This window comes from Lissotriton helveticus, chromosome 11 (genome assembly GCF_964261635.1).
Source record: "Lissotriton helveticus chromosome 11, aLisHel1.1, whole genome shotgun sequence".
NCBI classification, from domain to species: domain Eukaryota; kingdom Metazoa; phylum Chordata; class Amphibia; order Caudata; family Salamandridae; genus Lissotriton; species Lissotriton helveticus.
In genome coordinates this window covers 1,074,323,840-1,074,342,757 of record NC_136072.1, presented here as the reverse complement: position 1 = coordinate 1,074,342,757, position 18,918 = coordinate 1,074,323,840, and the positions used below count along the sequence as shown (strand labels likewise).

The 18,918-nt window shown below is 44.8% G+C and overlaps 1 protein-coding gene across 13 annotated transcripts in view; it reads left to right on the top strand.

Moving 5' to 3' along the window:
• Positions 1-18,918, top strand: part of NCOR2 (nuclear receptor corepressor 2) — a 1,388,857-nt gene that overhangs the window by 724,573 nt on the left and 645,366 nt on the right. For all 13 annotated transcript variants that reach the window (XM_078667637.1, XM_078667632.1, XM_078667640.1 and 10 more), the window contains exon 11: positions 12,943-13,036. In XM_078667637.1, the coding sequence (XP_078523763.1) occupies positions 12,943-13,036 (94 nt within the window). The remainder of the gene's footprint in view (positions 1-12,942; positions 13,037-18,918) is intronic.

Below are 18,918 nucleotides of genomic sequence, written 5' to 3'. Positions count from 1 at the left end.
GCCGAGGAAAAGACAGCAGCATCATTCTACACCCAGAAGGTACCTTCCTGCCCTCGTCACACCCCTGTCCTGGAGACTCAAGTCTTCTTAAAGCCCAAGGCCTACTCAGATTCCTGTAAAGCAGCAGTACAATCTACACTGCTACTAGTCAGTCGAGCAATGCTTGTTCAGAAACAAATTCATCAAATGTTATATACTTTCAACAACTTAAAAATTGAAAAAAAAACGTTTGAAAGAGAAAGGTTTTATCAATTAATTTTTTTAAACAATTTTTAGGAAATGTTCATTACATTTTACACGGTTACTGTCACATAATTGGCATGACAATTTCAAATTCATATTACATTTTCATTGGTACGCAGAGGCTATGGTGAATCGTGTGAGTGGCGAACCTGCCTGATAATCGCTCTACTGTAGCCGTGCACGCGGTGCTGTTTTGTTGCAGCTCCAAAAGGGGGCTATCCACGGTCTCTGAAACTACCAGTGCGCACACCTAACTGGGGGTTGGAGCCTGGGACAGGGAGGGCAGGGCAGGGTAATTCATTCCCTAACGAACGTCAGAGACATTGTATTTTTGTGTGCATTTGGGGGGGTTTCCTGAACTGTGGCTCTTGTAGGTCTGGGTGCCTTGCATGGGTCTCTATCCATGTGAGAGTGTTGTGATCACACACCTTTGTGGTATCTAGGGGTGTCCGTCTCGTCATAGGTGTCCTAGGGGATTTCGGACTGTGTGTCTCGTCCCAGGACCTCAGCTGTGGTTGACGATGATAGTGGTTGTCGGGTGCTTGTCGTGTGTTGACGGAACTGGTGTAGTAGCGTGGCCCACTCTGTGGATATGCGTCGCTTGCGCACCCCACGTACCTCCTCCTGCCTGATTGCGTACTGTTCCATCGAAGCCCATTTGCCTACTGCCCCTACGCCGGCTGCCAGCGGGGGGCTCTCTGGGGCTCGCCAGTACATTGCAATCTCTCACTTCGCCAGTAAAAGGACTAAGGAGGCAAATCGTGTTTGAACCTTGAGGGGCTTCCGTCTGCGGAATTCCCCGGCCTCCCAAGTGCTAATGTCAGTGAGCCCTGTTATTTCCCGCAGTGTTTCGTCTATTGTACTCCAATAGGGTTGTATAGTGGGGCAGTGCCAAAACATGTGCTTGGATGTTGTGTCTGGGGACTGACACCGCGGGCATAGGAATCGTGTTCGAGGTTAAACCGTTGCAGCCGTGCTGGGGTAAGAGAGGCACGGTGTAATATGGAAAATTGTATGTTCTTGAACCGTGTATTTCTGGACACTTTCTGTTGCTATTCTACAGCTTGTTACCATTCTTTGTCGTGTAGTGGGCGCCCCACCTCCTCCTCTTACCTCTGCCGTAGTGGAGTAAGTGTAATGGCGGTGAGGTCTTTATAGAGCCAAGTGATTAGGTGTCGTCCTGTGCCCATATGAAATATTGTGTGGAGTACGGTGTGTGTTGCGGGTTCCCCTCAGAGAGGTTCCAAAGGTAGTGACAGCTGAGGACGATTTGTCTGTGTAACAGGAATTGCCCCCGCGGTAGACCGGTCTCCTCCGCTAACTGACCAAATTGGAGCAGCTGACCATCCGCGAACAGGGACCCCATCTCTAGGAGCGAGTGGTTTGTCCAGGCCCGCATCACCTGAGCTAAGTAGTGTCCTCCGTTTCGGGTTAGACCAGCTAGTGGTAACGGGGGTCGATAGAGGAGTTCCGCTGGACATGCGGTGAAGGCACAGAATGAATGCACGCGCCACATTCACCTGTATAGGAAATGTTGATACGGGGCGGACACCTGGGAGAAGTCATCGACGAAGAGCCTGTACTGACATAGGTCCTCCCTGAAAGAGAAAGGTTTTAAATCTAAATGACAGCTGTATCCATCCTGTTCGGCCCTGGAATAGCCGAGTTTGCATTTACTCATTCATCAGTCACATCCCACTCCATCTTTTGTTCCTGTAGCTTGGGCTTGATTATTCTTTAACTGCCAGTTATTCCTCTCTCTGGGCTTTTGCCTGTGTGCCCCTGATCCCCCCGCCCCCACGGCTGCATGTGGCCTCGGCTCCCTGGAGCACCCCTGTAGTCTCAAGCTACGGGTTCCCACAGCTCCTTCACGGATAGGTTGCTACTTCCCTACTTGTTTTCCTCGCTTACATATATTGAATGTTTTCTAATGTATGGGGCCAAGCCTCATACAGTGCCCCCCCCTTAAACAAGAGATACATGGAAGTTATGTAAACCAGTCTAGATTATGTTTCCCGGTGGTGGGGGGCGGGGGAGGGGGGACAGATTGACACAGTGCCATCTACTGATTTATTTATTTTTGTCTTATTTCCCAAATTGAGGGTGCCAGCTGGTTAAGTGAGGCCTTTCTAATGCGCCCCTCTCGCCTTTTCATCTTACCCAAGATGGATTCCCTCCCCTGAGTGACACAGTGATATGTACTGTTGAGTCACTTCATGTTTTAATTAACGTAATTTGTTTTTTGTCCGGTTTCGCTGAATAGAAAATTATTGTCTATTTTAAGTGTTTATTGGTACCTGCTGATCTACATTGTAGCTGGATCAAAGACTCTGCACCGCCTTATATTGTTATATTTATAACAGCACATGACTGCTATTCTAGCATGCTAGCGTTTACTATACTGTACCCAATTATTATGTTTATTCACCCTCCTGTTGCCCACTCCTGTTGCCCCCTGTGAAGCGCTCTGATATCTGTAAAGATCTTGTTCGCGCTATATAAAACTTTGAATAAATAAATAAATAAATAAATAAATGCTGCTGTTTTCCTGGTCTGCGTCTGACATTGTGAGCCATTTACAGCAGTGGGGCCTGTCTAGGGACCTCTCCCCAGTTCTTGTAGCAAACCTGGCAGGATTCTGGCAGAGGTGGGTTTGCGGCGGGGCCAGGGACCCCTCCTTTGCGCTGTGATGATAGTGACCCGATGCTACAGGTACAAAAATGGCAGTAAGTTGAAACGTGACACTTCGAATCATACTTAATGTCGGCTCAGGGAGCCGAGCCCTGGAGCCTGAATCCACGTCTTCAGCAGTGCAAAGGTCGGCTGTCACTTCCTCTTATGTCTGCCTGCGTATCAGCAGTTCCGGGGCTCTCTGCCTGTTCATGCAATCACTGTAAGATTGTTGATTTTATCGGCTTGGCGTCTGCAGAGTATTGTTACGCTTTTCGTGCTCAACACTAAAAAAAAAAATCGTTTTCTCCTTCCTTTCTCCCAAATAAAATGCTACATTTAGTTTGGGACCAAATTTGTGCTTAGGGCGCCTATTAACTGCAGGAAACCTTATGCCCCAGCCCCCGCCTGGGTAGAGTTACACCTGCCACTCTTTCTATTTATTTTAATTTATTTCTTGGAGTCATCGACTAACCTTTTTTAGAATTCACACCATCCTCACTATGAATCAATATGAAACACCTACATTTCATATATATTAGGCATTCACTTTTTAGATGATACTATGAAGGGGGTCTCCAATCCGATACCTTGATGCTATCTCTTCCAGGATCAAACTAAGGTATAAACATGATCAAAGACATTTCAGAAAAATATATTCTTTTTTTGTTTGTTTATGAGAGCCCCTATTATCCAAGATTGTCTAATATAAAAAAAATCTTGACACTAATCCCTCATTCAACTTCATATAAAAGGCAGAGCACTCATTCAACCTGCTGTCTGGGAATGAATCTGCAACGTGGAACCTTAAAATGTGCATGGTGTAATATTCACAGTGTAGGCGTAGATATGTTCATAGTGAGAAGGGTAAGAGTCTCTTGGTACATCACTGGACTCGTCCAACAAATAAATTAAAATGTTTAATTTAACATGTACAGCTGATGCCTTTTTTTCTTTAGGGAACTTTGCCTTTATTGAAAGGTGGTTTCACCTCTACTCCACCTCCCTCACCCATCACTTAGTTTTGACAGTTCCCATGATGCACCGTGCCTACTGGAAATGTAGCTCATCTGCTCATCAGTGTGTACTTGCTTAGCCCTAATGTTGTATTCACGTCAGTGAATGAATTATTAAATAGTGGTTTATAGACGCGCTGATAAGGCGCTGCCAGGGTACATCCTGTCACAGAAAAATAAATCGCCAAGAGCCCTGAAGAGCATAAAGAAGCCAGCTCTTCCCCACACTGTGCACAACACCCACTCTGGGCATCCCGCAGCCAACCTCAAACACAAGGCGGCTGTTCCTATAATTCTGTGATGTGAACAATTGTGTAAATGCCACAAGCAGAGTGGACCAGTGTGCTGATGTTGCTGCTCTTTTCAAAGACAACCCATAAAAACTGGCACCGACACTTCCCACACCGTGAGTCCCTTGCTCACTTTGCCACTGGATTCAAGCAAGCCGGGCTGAAGAAGGCTGAAATGCCAGAAACCGGTCCTCGGTAGCTTGTTTCCGGTCCAGGGAAGGCATGGCTTGGCAGTTCGGGCTGGACTGTTCCCATGAGGCACAGGGTCAGACTGATTTGCATATGGCCATGTCTGAACTGGGGTGGCAGAGTGGGCTAAAGAACAGTGATGGATTAAACCCAGATCAGTTGACTGGGGGTGAGTGCTTGTATTGTCAACGCTCCGTCCATCATTTCCTTTGGTTTTTCACCGACACTTCTGTCTTCATTGACAAAGCCCGTAGGTATGGGTTTCACTTTGTGTATATGCCTGATGTGTACATGGGTATCATGTAGGCAGGCATTCGCCCAAACTGCTCAGCAGCAGTGCTTGCTGCTGTCTTTAACCGCTTACAAAGTAAAAATACAGAAATTGGCATTGCCCTTTCCACCCAGAAAAAGCATGTAAGGCCGTGGAAGCAATTCATTCTAACTAGCATTGACAAAGCCAGAGGGCCTGCCTTGCTGTTTTATGTGCATTATCTGTACATATTCACTGACATTCATAGACAGATCACAGTGCTATGGTTTCTGTTATGTGACGGGTGGGCAGAGTATACACACATAGGTGGGGCGGACGATAAAGAGACCACATACACTACAGTATTTGTTGCATGTACTTGGTGGTGCCGACGAATGTACGGAGAGAAGATTATGCTTCATCAGGAGACTTCTGTTGACTGAAGGTACCTTTCGGACTGTCATGTGACGTGGTGGGCTTCTTTGGAGCCGCCTTACTTTTCCAACCCAGAGGCATGTTTCTTTGTGTTTACTGCGTCATGACATGGCTCTGTCTCCAAACCAGGGCTTTAAGTGGGATGAAAAAATTGGGGGGTCTCTCAAAGGGGCGAGGCCAATGTAATTAAGGGTGTGGCTTAAAACACGTAAGCTAAAAATCTGTGTTTAGCATAGTGTGCCGCCCGACTTGTATTTTTCCGTTTCTGTCATTCCATCTAGATATATGATACAACTAGTAATAACATACCTACAACAAGTCAGGACTATTGGCTTTGTCAATGGTCATTAATTGCATAAGATAAATAAGCAGCAAATATGGCTTGAATATTATTGAAAAAGCTTGCACTTAAAGCCCTGGTGACACCACAACAATGTTGCTGCTACCGAGTTTAAAAAAGAGAAGAGAAATCCAGAGAGAAAATGTCTCTCTTAAAAGGATTTGCCTTCCCCTACAATGCTCACCTGGCATGACGTCATGCCGTAACTTCTACAGTAGTGAGCAGTGCAGTCGATGCAGTCTGGAAAAAATTGGGCCACCTGTGCCAGGGCACAAAACAGAGCCCGATAGAGACCCGTTTCGAGGCCCCCGGTGAGACCCCGCCCACTTAAAGTCCTGCTCCAAACCACTACCACCGTCTAGAGTAAGTCATGACCTCTCTAGAGTAAATCCACGGGCATTTCATTGGCATGGTTGGCACAGCGAAATCGTTGGCAAACTGCGTTACCCTTCACAGATATTGCCCAGTAACCCTTGACTGCTGGAGAGTCAAGTGAGAACCCCTCACTAGGACAACAAGCATTGGCATAGCCAATAGGTCTCGCCTTTGGGACCTTATAAGTGTTTAGCCATGCAACAGTTGATGTTGTTGCACGAAGGATATTGTGTTGGATAACTAAACACTTATAAGGTTCCAAAGGCGAGACCTATTGGCTATGCCAATGCTTGTTTCTCTTATGCACCTAACAACCATTGACAAAGCCAATAGCGCTGCCTTGTTGTAGCTAATCTTACTTGTTGTAGTATATATCTGGATGCAATGACCGAAGCAGAAAAATGCCAGGCATGCGGCACACTATGCTAAGTACAGATTTTTAGCTTAGACGTTTTAAGCCATGCCCTTAACTGCATCAGCCATGCCCCTTTAAGAGACCCCCCAGATTTTTCATCTCACTTAAAGCCTTGGTTCATCTCACTTAAAGCCCTGGGTTTAACCTTTAGACAAGCTTACCAAATGCATCACTGCCTGCATGGGGTTAGTGGACGATGGCAGTGTGTATCATTGGCCTTTCAATGTGTATCTTGTACGTTGGCTGCATGCTTGCTTCGGTTTGAGAGAGAGGGGATTGAGGCCTTCTTCTATTCGCACTCACTGAAGTGTCCCCACTTTCAGCCCTAATGCGAAATGAGAGTCCAGCTTAAGATATTATATGATATCCGGGTCGGCTTTAAAGCCAAACAGGGTTGGTGGATCGCTGGATGTTACGGACATTCAGGATGAACTACGAAATTGAGTGAAATCAGTAACTACAACTTTGCTGCTCCTTCCCTCCCCACCCGCTTGATCTTCTCTCTGTCTGTCATTATTTACCCCCTTTCCTTTGGCTGTCTTACTCCACGCCCCCTTTCTCTCTCACTCTCACCTACTCTTTCTTTCTACACTCTCAGCTCTCTCCCTCCTCTCTCTATCCCTTCCCTGCATGTCAATCTTGCACCGTTCCTCTGTTTCTTTCGCCCCCGCCCCTCTCCTCCTCTCTCTCTCTCCCTCTTCCTTCTTTCGGTCTTCCTCACCCGGTCTGACTTCTTTTGCTAGCACCATCATTCCTCGACCTCTAGTCACGCCTGCCCCCTTTCCCATCTTTTGCCCCTCCATTCCATCTCCTCTCTACTGTCCCCTTCTCTCTTTAAGGTTCTCTCACACCCAGGGGTCGAAGTGGGGGGAAAAAAAGTAGGGGAACTGTGGGCTGAGCATCAGGGGATGGGAATAACCAGAGGATTGGGTCAGTTGGCGGAGTCAGAGGTGTGGTTAGAAAGAGCAAAACATACCAATTTTTAGTATGTTTGGTATTTCACTGACCAGTTACAGCTTAGAACATTATTTAATGCAACCAATAGATACACGTTTATTTGAGGTTTAATATATGAGTTATTGACATTAAAATACATTTACAATGTGGGATATTTTATCAATCACAAAATGTCCCAAATATGCTTATAAGTGGAATCATAGGCCATTTGTCTCCAAGCCATGCAGTTTCTTTCATCAGCACTTCTCCTTTTTTCAAACAATTTCTGAACATGAAATTTGGGTTTAAATTCTATGACAGGAGACCCCACGTTTTGGGGAACACTATTGATTATATCATTCTGTGCCCCACGGTCAATGCAAAATTGAAGTCCTACATTTTGTATGTGCTTCATGCAACATGTCATGAAGCCAGCATTAGATGCCTCTTCTTTATTGTTATTGTATTTAGACATAGCACAGAAAAGTGAATATATACACCTAATACAACCCAGATATCTTGGTTTTGCAGATGCTTTAAGCAGTATCAGATGAATGAGATACAACTATTATATTAGTAGTTTGTGTAATTTCTACTCAAGGTAGTTAGCATTGAAAATTGCAAATGAACCCAACTCTGGAATTATGAGTGTAAGAAGCTGGCTCTGTGCGCACTATAGACTAGAGGTGAACCTCAGTGTGGATTATGGTGGACAGGGCTTAAAGGTTAGCCCAAATGGCCACTAGTAGGTCCACCTGCAGGTGCTAAGAGACCAGGGCTTCTATGGTCTAGCGGGGGCCTTCTACGGTCATGTAGGGAAATGTGCTCCCTCAGGATAGTGGCGGGGTGGCTGGTCATGATGCCTGATCCTAGTTCCCCTGTTCCAAATTTGGTAGCTCTGGCCACAGTGCCACATTCTCTCCCCCTGAACACCTTTCTGCCCCACTGAGAGAAACATGCTACAACCCAATTGTGCCCTGTTATAAATGCCTAGATGTGACCCAATTAAAATTTTGCACTGCCTGGAAAAAAATAATAACATCCTGGAAAAAGCAAACACTCATAGGGAATGCAAGATTTTGTAAAGCATGTGAAATATAAGCAGGAACAACATTGTTACCTTAATGCTTTAACACTCACTGTTCAGAAATCAATCAGTGTTTTTTGTTTCAAACGTTGAGGACACAAATACAGGGCTCCTCCTGTACACAAGTGTGCTTATGTTGCACTCGTGGACAGCAAGGAAGGAGTTAAGTAGGGCTCAGAAGATAAAGGGACTCTTCATTAAAATCTGATCTGACTCACGGAAACCCACAAGGGTTCTCCACATTCATGTCAGCCAGCTAGCAGCTCAGACATCGACATTATGTATTTAAGTGTCCTGCAAAGGATATCTTTTGAAGTGTCCGATTGGCTAACTCTCCTTCCCACAAAAAACTTGAGTTATTGAGAGTAAAAGGCAAAAATTATATTTTCATTTGGGAAGTGAAGGATACATCCAACTTTATTTTTTGGGTGACACTATAGTATGTTAGTGATGCTGAAAAGCGTCGCTAAAACAATTCACAAACGTAAGAGGTCCGAAAGCAAGACCCATTAGCTTTGCTAATGCTTGTTTAGATATCTCATTTGCTAAATGGGGCACTTTTGATTTGGTGCCAGACAGAGCTGAACTGGGAACCCAAAGCAGTCCTAGCAAAGAGGTCCCAATGACAAGACCTATTGGCTTTCCCACTGCTTGTTTTTATATCTCGTTTGCTAAATGGGGCACTTTTAGTTTGGTGCCACACAAGGTTGAACTGGGAACTCAAAGCAGCTCTGACACTTTGTCCATCCCCTGTACTGTGTGTTGCGAGCCAACGCAGTAAGCGAGCCTGACCACTACAAAGGGGACATGGGAAGAGGGTGTTCTCTATCCAAGGAAATTTAGAAAAGATTACATAAAGTGTGCATTTTACAACATATTTTATTATATATTCAATTGTATTGGCATTTAGAGCACAGTAAAAGATGACCTTACAGTGCACAAGGATACGCCAATCTTGTTGAGGCTCTTCAATGTTTCCCTCACTATCACCCTCCAACACTGCCCCTCATCTCTCCATAGCCACTGTCACATGTATTTCATTTGTTTTACGTAGCCCCTCTCATACCAGTGTAGCTTTGCGCGACAGGGAGGGAATAGGAGAGCGCCATATTTTCAGAGATATGGCTCACTCCTCCCCTTTCCCTTGCGCTGGCGCTAATTACAGCTGCGGTGCGCCACACACACACCTTAGCGCTAGGGTATGTGAGTGAGTCCAGCATAGGTTTTGTACAGTGCAGCATGCATACAAAGTCGGAAAAGGAAGGAGAAATTAAAGCATTTCTCCTTCCGTACGCCTACTTGAAAAAGGTGCAGTTTTCTCACGCTAAACCCAATCTACTTCATTTATTAAATTGGGTGTAGTGTGAGAAACCCTGGTTGGGTGCTTGGGAACACCCATGCTCCACCCTTGATACGCCCCATGGCGCTAAGTAATGCGAAGCAGCGCAATGCGCTGCTTCGCATTACTTTTCCGTTATTTCCAGCGCTAAACAAGTTTAGTGCTAGAAATCTTAGTAAATCTCCCCCTTAGTATGCTGGACAGCCCTGCTGGTTTTGTTACTGGGGGACAGTTTTGCAGCCCCCAGTAACAAAACTACCTCCCACTCCTCCAGCCTCCATCCCAATGCCCATTAAGCCAGTCCGGCCCTGGTGCCTGCGCCTATTTGTTTTCATAGTCCGACACTGGGTGGGGTCCACAAGGGGCTCTGGTGCTCGGGTGTCTCAGAACTGGACACTTTGGGCTGCGTTTATGTTATATCCTTAATAAAGGTAAACAATATTTTAAAAAATACCACATCCCTAAACACAGACAAAGGAGCAGTACACAATCTATAAAATAAGGAAGACGTTAAACGTTTTCTACAGCTTGTTTTTTTTAAAGCGCCATAGTTAGGGAACTGTCTGCCACTAATTCCACACCGGAGTCCGCTTCCTTTTCTTGTAGCGTCGTCAGTCTGGGTGAGGGCGGGGCCGCCAATGCATACTGAAGTGACAAATTTGATTAGTAACAGTGGGGTGCAGGCAGGTAGCATCGTCTAATTGAGATGTAAATCATTGCAGCGGCAGGGGCATCATTGGAAGCCACTCTCACATACTGCTGGATTGCTCCTACAGTGTAAAACCGCTCCCACAATGTTCCTGGGCAGGCCCCTTCCCTCAGACACTGAGGGGAAGGGGGAGGAGGGCCCCCAACTGCAGAGGCCGTCCTCGATGTGCACCAAGCAGGGCTCTAATATTTTTCAAGTGCGGACCATTCCTGCCGTCCTAGGACGCATTTTACAAATAAAGAAGTAGGGGGACGGACTTTGCTAAATTAAAAAAGTTGGGGCACGCCATGCCCTTCCGATCCCACCCACTTCTACCACTGCTCACACCAGCGTGCGCGTCTCTGCAGACATTCATTTTACTGATTGACACATGCGGCCGTTTCTGAGCTTTCCCGAGGTACGAGCCTGTACACCAGAAGAAATATTTCTAATTTCTGCTTGAAATACAAATATGTTGCATTCTATGTAAACAATTCCTTGTTTCCGTATTGTTATCGGAAACGTGCCTAAAACCTTGACGCTTTTCTCCTGTCGTTATTCAAGACTGTACATACAGTTCACAAATAATGAAAAAAAACAAGTCAGATTAGAGGGGGCTAAATTTCCCTTGGTTTCTACGAGGACTTCTTTGTTCACTAAAACCATTTGTGAATCCTGCTGTTGCTCATTGGCGACCTAGATAGTTTAAATGTAAGACTGTAAAGCCCCTACTCGGGTGCGTCTTTGGTGCAGGCAGCAACACTGTATATCATGAAGGCATGTGGGAATATGAGGATACGGTATTAGGTGGTGTTCTAAATATTCCTTCCACTTACGCATACAACAAAGGGGTCCGTGCTATTCTCTAAACACAGTCAGGGTAGACACTTACCCCCGCCGTCACAGTGGTTAACTGTAAACAGACATCCACTCTCTTCACGTCACTAAATTATGTGATCTTGAGCAGATACCGTCGCCCTCCCGGTTCCTTCACTTTCCCTCTATCTTCATGTCTAGCAGAATGTGGAATCCTTATGAACAGGATGAGTGGTGGTGTTAACAGAGTTTACGCAAGTCTTTTATGTTGAGAAGATGTCATATAGAAAAGCTTCACAGCACTGTGCCTACGGCGCTAGGTATGCTCTTAGAATCGAAAACCCGTCAAGGCGCTTGTCGACAAATCCCTGCTAGCTGCTGACATGCCATTTCTCTAAAACCTCGGCGGGGAGCGGAAGGGTTGAGTTATTCCAAAGGTAGAGAAAACATTTTCGACGAGGTGCGCAGCCCGTCCCGGTAGTGGTGGGTGGGAAAGTAAAAGCATGCATAGCGTGCTTCAAGAACAAAACAAAACAAAACTAGTGTACACAAACACACTGCCTCCTGTGACCGTTGGCAGCTGCGGAATAGTATTAAAAAAGTGCCTACCCACTAATTAGCAGACAGTGTCTACCACCGCCAGTAAAACATCCAATCCCGGTGGGCGGGGAAAAAGAGGACAGGGTGGCAACCAGGAGGGATTAAAATGCCTCTGGTGCAATCATTACACTATATTTAGTATAATCCGTGATGACAAATGACACGCACAAATGAAAATTGGGGGCGGAGCTGAGACACGATTTCTGGAACCGTATTGATTCCAAGAAGCCCTCGCATGGTGTTAGCAGCGCATGCGCGCTGCTAACGCCAGGAGAGACGTAAAAAAGGATGTTACCAACATGTTTACTTGTGCAGTGTACACTAGTGTATGTCTTATGGGAGATAGTGTTTTATACCCAAATTCCTAATTGTGTAAACTCTTCATATAACAGGAAATAATATTTATATTTTGCACAACTTTTTCGGTAAATGTGAATCTAGAAATTTAGTTCAGTTCAGTACAGGCACTTTGAGTACATAAAAACAGAGGCACAATTTGTTCCTACTCCTGCGTTAGAACTGTGAAATGAATTGTAGTTCCTGGAAACCCATCAATCACACACTCAAGAAAACCTTTAATCAGTCAGTCGTTGTTTCTGAAGCGCTCTCTCTCCCCCTCAGCACTGTCTGAATGTTTCCACAGTGAAGAAGATGTATAAGAAATCTGCCGGGATAGCTACAGGCAAAGTGCCAGGTTTTAAGACGGTTGTGAAAAGGAAGAAAGTCTTATATTGAGTGCATCTTGGCAGGAATATTCTTCCAAGTTGCTGGAGAACGAGCTAAGAATGCTTAACCCCCGGATCTGCTGTGAGAGGAGAGGAGCAATTATGAAGAGCTGCTAATCTAGTGATATGCAGTGCTTAATTTGTGCCGGTGTTAGGCACCAGTTTTTCTAATTCCTTCACATACTTATGACAGCCCACCACATGGTAGCACTGTCAGACTATTTTTTTTAAGGGCTCAATCAAAGTGTTTAAGAATTCAATACACAAACAAAATAAATGAATACCAGGGTGCTCCGGCCATTATTAGATCTTTAGGTCACCTAGTGTAGTCCAATCTGTCACATTTGTAGGACTGTAATTGTAAGTAGGTCTTGTTGGTACAGGTATTTGGCAGCATGGCAGTGACTGCAAATGGTGCAAGTTGCAGTGGCCTCCTGGGAAATATTTTGGGTTCTGGTACTTATTATTTGACAAATTAAGCACTGATACCTGTATTACCTGTTTTAATATATCTGTCTTGTTTCTCAGTAGGGTGGGACAGAGAGGTGGCAGTCTTTCCCTGTCAGCGGCTCGCAGTGAACACGAAGTGTCGGAAATTATTGACGGACTCTCTGAACAGGAGGTAAGAGCGGTTTGCAGATATTACTTTTCACTCCTCTGATTTGAACAGTGAGCACATTTTTACCAAAAACTGACCTTCTAGATCTCTGGGTTGATGCACAAGTTGCAGAGAACTTTGTGCATGCTGAGGGTACTGGCTCATAACCTGGTGGTGCCACTTAGTCGTATTTAGTGAGAGGTAACCATTGCCGTGAGACTTCAATGTGCATTATATAGACGATTCAATGTTACTAATTTCTCTAAGACTACTCCAGAAATCTCGCCTTCAATGTTCGAAAAATCTCAAATATGTTCATACATTACATATGAAGAGCTCTTGCGCTACAGATCGAAACTGGTCTTTTGCATATGGGGAAATGTAACTTTTTTAGAGGGGTGTGGCACAGTATAGCAACACAGAAAGATGATGGACGGAATGCTGAGCCTTGTCAAACATTCACCCCCAGTCACAGATCTGGGTTAAATCCATCGTGCGGCTCCGTATCTCAGTTTAACCAGAATCCATTTTTAGGTCTCACCAAAGACCGGGCATGCACGGTCTTTTACGAGACACATTGTTTTCTAACAGTGTACTTAGAGCCCTGCCTGCTTCTTATTGGTCAGCTGCCTTAGGCTTCCTTCCTCTTGGTGTGTTTGTTCCTCTCCTGGAGCATGGTCACATTGCATGTGTCCTTCCACTACTCATTTTAGCTGTTACTTTTTTCTTTGTGGTTAAACACTGTACCAGAGTGCGTTTTTTTAATTGGTCTCTTTAGTGTTCTTCTCCCATTCTCTTTCTCTCATCAGCCATCCCATTTTTGTCTATATTGACCCCCACCTGCCGTCCCTTTGTTGTCTCAGCCACAAACACCCCCCTTCTGTTGTCTGTGTTCACTCCCTCACACCTGCCCTCCCACCGTTGTCAGTGTTGCCCCCCATCTGCTATGACAAAAGCAAGTGCTGTGATACCGGTGCCAGCGCTAGTCGTGTCACATATCTTTGTTTTCTACACACCCTCCGTTGTCTGTGATGCCCACACCCTTCCTCCCCACCCGCAGGTATTAAAAAACAAAAAAGTGCTATGACGCAAACAGCGCTGGTCACGTTATAACGTTTTTTTCTTTGTTTGTTTTTTTTTTAAATTTCAGCCATGCTGCTGTATATGGTGTATGGTGTATATGGCTAAAAACATTGACAAAGCCAATACCTCACATAGGAGAGAGCTGTTGACTCTGCCAATGCTTGTTTTGTTTCCAACTGTTTGTATTGTTTTTTTTGACCAAGTGAGAAAGTAAGGTATCATGATAAATTTTCCCAAAAATATAATAACTTTGTTAATATTCAGCTGTTTATGGTATTACAAAGCCTGCATAAATGTGTATCAAGAAATGCCTGAACAAGGTTATGAAATAAAAACTAAGGAAGAATTACCATATAGTCCATATAGTGGAATGTTGGTGTGTTCTCTAGTGAGGAGAGTGGATGGTCGATTAAACTAGCATCTTCCTAACTTCTGAGTCCTGTCATTCTTTTGGAATTCCAACACTGGCGACGGAACTGTGCAGGGGGCAGTGGCGACCATCTTCCCTTTGTGTGCTCTCTCCACACGCAAGGAAGGACCAGTCTAAAAGAAATATTGTCACCGCTACCGGACACTTATCTGTCTTGTCGGAGGAAAAGGAGAAAAGGAGTCTAGGTCGCGTAAGCCTCGGAGCTGGTGCTACAGGGCCGGGTAAGGCTTAGAGTGCGGGCCGAGTAAAATAAGGACTGACTCAAGAAATAAATGAAGGAATATGCTATGCTGCCGCGTGTCTGCAGGAGGAAAATTGCGTATGTAGCGGAGGAAGCTTGACTCTCTGGGCGTGTGCAAAGGTGATTTTGCTCAGGAAAAGACGTAAAATTGACCGGAGGACCCGCTAGTTACTCGTACCTGTAGTGTGCTTAGAATTTTCATTGGTGTGTAAAGTATCGGAAGGAGTGCCGCGTCGTCTGTTGTCTTTGGGATCTGCAGCAGGGTTGTCGGCGGGCGATTCCCCAGCGCTGTGTCAAGATTTCCTGTCAGATTCTGATGGACTAGCGTCTCGGTTTGGCGCCTGCGCTTCAATCCTTTAGTCAGCTGGTCGGAAGCTGACTGCCTTCGTGACTAGTGTTCCGGAGCCGGCGTATCCTGTCAGCGCTCAGTGAAAAGGGCCGCCTATTCCCGACACACGTCTCCGGAGTGTCAGCTGTATCCGGCGTCATGCGATCTGGCCGGCGCACCAGGAGCTAAGGAGCGGCATTTTCAGTCCGTTTCAGTGTTCCGGTTTGCGAAGAGTCTCCAAGGGACATTTAGGGCGTAGTTCGTGGAGAAGGAGTACAAGTAAGAAATATTGGAACAGTAAGCCCACGAGACATTCAGTTAGCGCACGCACCGTGGGTTATAGTGAAAGTTTCTCTTATATCCATTTTTACCTTGACTTTGCAGCGTTCCCTACTGTTCACATTGGATTGTTGAGTTGGGGGTACTGCTGGAAAATTTGCCTGTACTAAAATAGAGATTAGCAATCCAAACTGTGTAGTATTGTGTCCGTTTGGTAATTTCCAAACCCCTCCTGTTTTATTTAGTCTCTGGTTCATCCTTTTCTATTTCCTAATGGCAGCAGCAAGCATGAACCAACCCCCGCCCTTCCTGAATGACATAGGAGAACCCGAGATTAGCTGGAAGGAATGGGTGAAACTCTTTGAGTCGTATCTCATAGCCATAGGGTGGCAAAGGTTTAACTCAATAAGAAAACAATATATTTTACTCCATAATCTGGGTGTACAAGGGCGTAAAGTATATGAATCACTACCTGTGCCAGAGCAGGAAGGAAATGATGTTGGGGAAGTTGATGTGTTTGTGCAGACCATGACAAAATTAGAAAAACATTTTGGGGATAGAATCAATATGGTTCTAGAGCAGCACAAATTTTTTAAAAGGTGTCAAGGCAAATAGGAATCTGTGCAGAATTATATCGCAGTTTTGTGGGGACTTACACAGATATGTGAATTTGGGGATCTCACAGACTCTTTAATAAGAGACCAACTTGTGAGGTGCACAAATAATCCACGCATCCAGGAGAAACTGTTGGCAAAGAATCCAGGGCTTAGAGAAGCTATTGAATTAGCCAAGTCAGTGGAACACACAGCAAGGTGCGTAAAAGAAATGAAACCGGATGGGGAGGTGGTGGCAACTATTAATGATGAAGAAGACAGGAATGATGTGTATAAAATGAGGTTTAAAGAGAATGCCAACACCAGGACAGATTACAGAGAGAAGGGTCCAAAGTGTTACCGGTGTGGCAGCAACAACCATTTTGCCACTTATTTTCAATGCCCAGCCAGGTATGTCACTTGTAAGAAATGCAATAGGAGGGGGCACTTTGCCAGGGTGTGTCGAGATGGTGAATTACACACAAGAGATCAGGATAGGAATACAGAAAAGGCTGGAAGTAAAGAAGTCAAATGTATTGAACAAAAAATGAATACGTTTATTTTACAAGTAAAAGATGTCAGCGACACAGTGAATTCTATTTATCCCAAATGTGATGTATTAATTGATGATGAACGTGTTGAAATGTTTGCTGATTCTTGTTCTCCGTTCACTTTACTCAATAAGGATGATTATGTCTCCATGGGAAAAAATAAGATTAGTGAGTTAAAAAACCCAGATATTTCTCCCACAGGATACAATAAGGGAAACATTCCCCTTTTGGGTATGAAGGATGTGCAGCTACAATTGAAGGACAGGAAAACCTATGGGACAGTATCTGTTGTAAAGTCGGGATCAAATCTTTTAGGATGGGTACATCAAAAGGAGTTGGGAATCATACTGGACCCTAATAGTGCTGAACAAGTTCTGCTCACAGAGAAGTTTCCGGTGGGTGAAAAGATTTGTGAAGAATTCAAACAGCTTTTCAAAGAGGAACTTGGATGTTTGCACAATTTTCAACATAGGATCAAATTAAAGCAAAATGCTAAACCAGTGGTGCACAGTTTGCGCACAGTACCTTTTAAACTGAAAGAGCCTCTGGAAAATGAGCTGCGCAAGTTATGTGACCTGGATATAATCCAACCAATAGACTGTTTAGAGTGGGTGGCTCCGATAGTTATCGCGGCCAAATCCAATGGTGAAGGGATCCGCCTCTGTGTGGACTTGCGCAGCTTAAATGACTGCATCTGGGTAGAAAGACATCCCTTGCCAGTAATCAATGAAATGCTAAGCACCATGGGCCCCGCAAGGTATTTCAGTGTGATAGATCTATCCATGGCGTACCACCAGATTGAACTACATCCGGATTCAAGGCCACTCACGGCGTTCATTACACCTTTCGGAGCATTCATGTTCAAAAGGATGCCTTTTGGCCTCGCGTCAGCTGCAGCTATTTTCCAAAGAGCTATGCAGAAGATCCTGGAAGGTGTGGAAAGCACAATGTGCTTCCAAGATGATATTTTGGTCTATGGAAAGAATTCAGAAGAACACGATGGGGTGTTGAGGCAAGTTTTTTAAAAACTCATGGATGCTGGCCTAACAGTGAAGAAGGAAAAGTGCAAAATAAAAGTACAACAAGTTGAATACCTGGGCCATTCGATCTCGAAAGAAGGATTTAGACCAAAGAGCAGTTTGATCCAAGCAGTAAAGGAAGCCCCCAATCCAAGAAACAAAGAAGAGCTCAAGACCTTTTTGGGGCTAATGGAATATATGTCAAAATATGTCGACAATTTTGCTGCTAAGTGCGAACCCATGAGAGAAATGTTAAAGAAAAACAAGGAGTTTGTGTGGAATGAGGAGCAGGAGGCCGTTGCGAATGCCTTAAAAGAGGATTTAATCAGCTCCCCAGCCCTTGGAACATTTGACCCGACTAAGAAGACTATCCTTGCAACTGATGCCTCAAACTATGGATTGGGTGCCACCTTAGTCCAGAAAAATGGAAATGAGGAGAAGATTATTGCCTACGCGTCCAGGAGTCTCTCTCCACCAGAAAAAAACTATTTGGTAATCGAACGTGAAGCCTTGGCATGTTTTTAGGCGGTCAGGCATTTTAAGTTTTTTCTATGGGGATTGAGATTCACAATACGGACGGATCACAAGCCACTCACGTTTATATTCTCTGTGAAAGGCCTGGAGAATTCCACCCCGCGCATCAGCAGATGGATCTTAGGACTGGAACATTACAATTTCAAGATTGAACATGTGCCGGGAAAGGAAAATACCATTGCAGATTTTCTCTCAAGATCACCATTACCAGAGGTAGGAGTACCTGAGGAAGCTCTGGACAGTCCCATAATGATGATGGATTTTCCTGCCATCACGGAAAAAGAGTGGGAGGATGGTATGAAGGAGGACAAAGAGCTTAGTGTCTTAAAAGAGTATGTCAAGAAGGGATGGCCAAATAAGAAGAAAGAGGTTGAAGCGGAAGTGGAAGAATTTTGGGAGATAAGAAATGAATTAAGTGTCCACAGAGGAAAAGTTTATCGCAACAATAGAGTGATACCTCCCAGGGAACTACGGAAGAGAGTCATTGACTTGGCGCATGAAGGCCACCTTGGGCGTAGTACCACCAAGGCAAGAGTAAGAACAAATTTCTGGTTCCCAACAATGGATGCCATGACTGAAGAAGTTGTAAAGGAGTGTGGGGCCTGTGCAAAAAGCGATAAGTCAAAAGTGATACACAAGTCTCCGTTGTCTCCAGTAAGTGTCCCGAACAAGCCATGGAACAAATTGGCAATGGACATTATTGGACCTATGCAGAATCTGGGTGTGCAGAAAAGATTCATGTTGGTTCTGATTGATTATACTTCACACTGGATCAAGCAAAAGTTTGTGCACAACATCACTACCAAAGCGGTGATTCAATTTCTGAAAGAGGTGTTCTATGAGGAAGG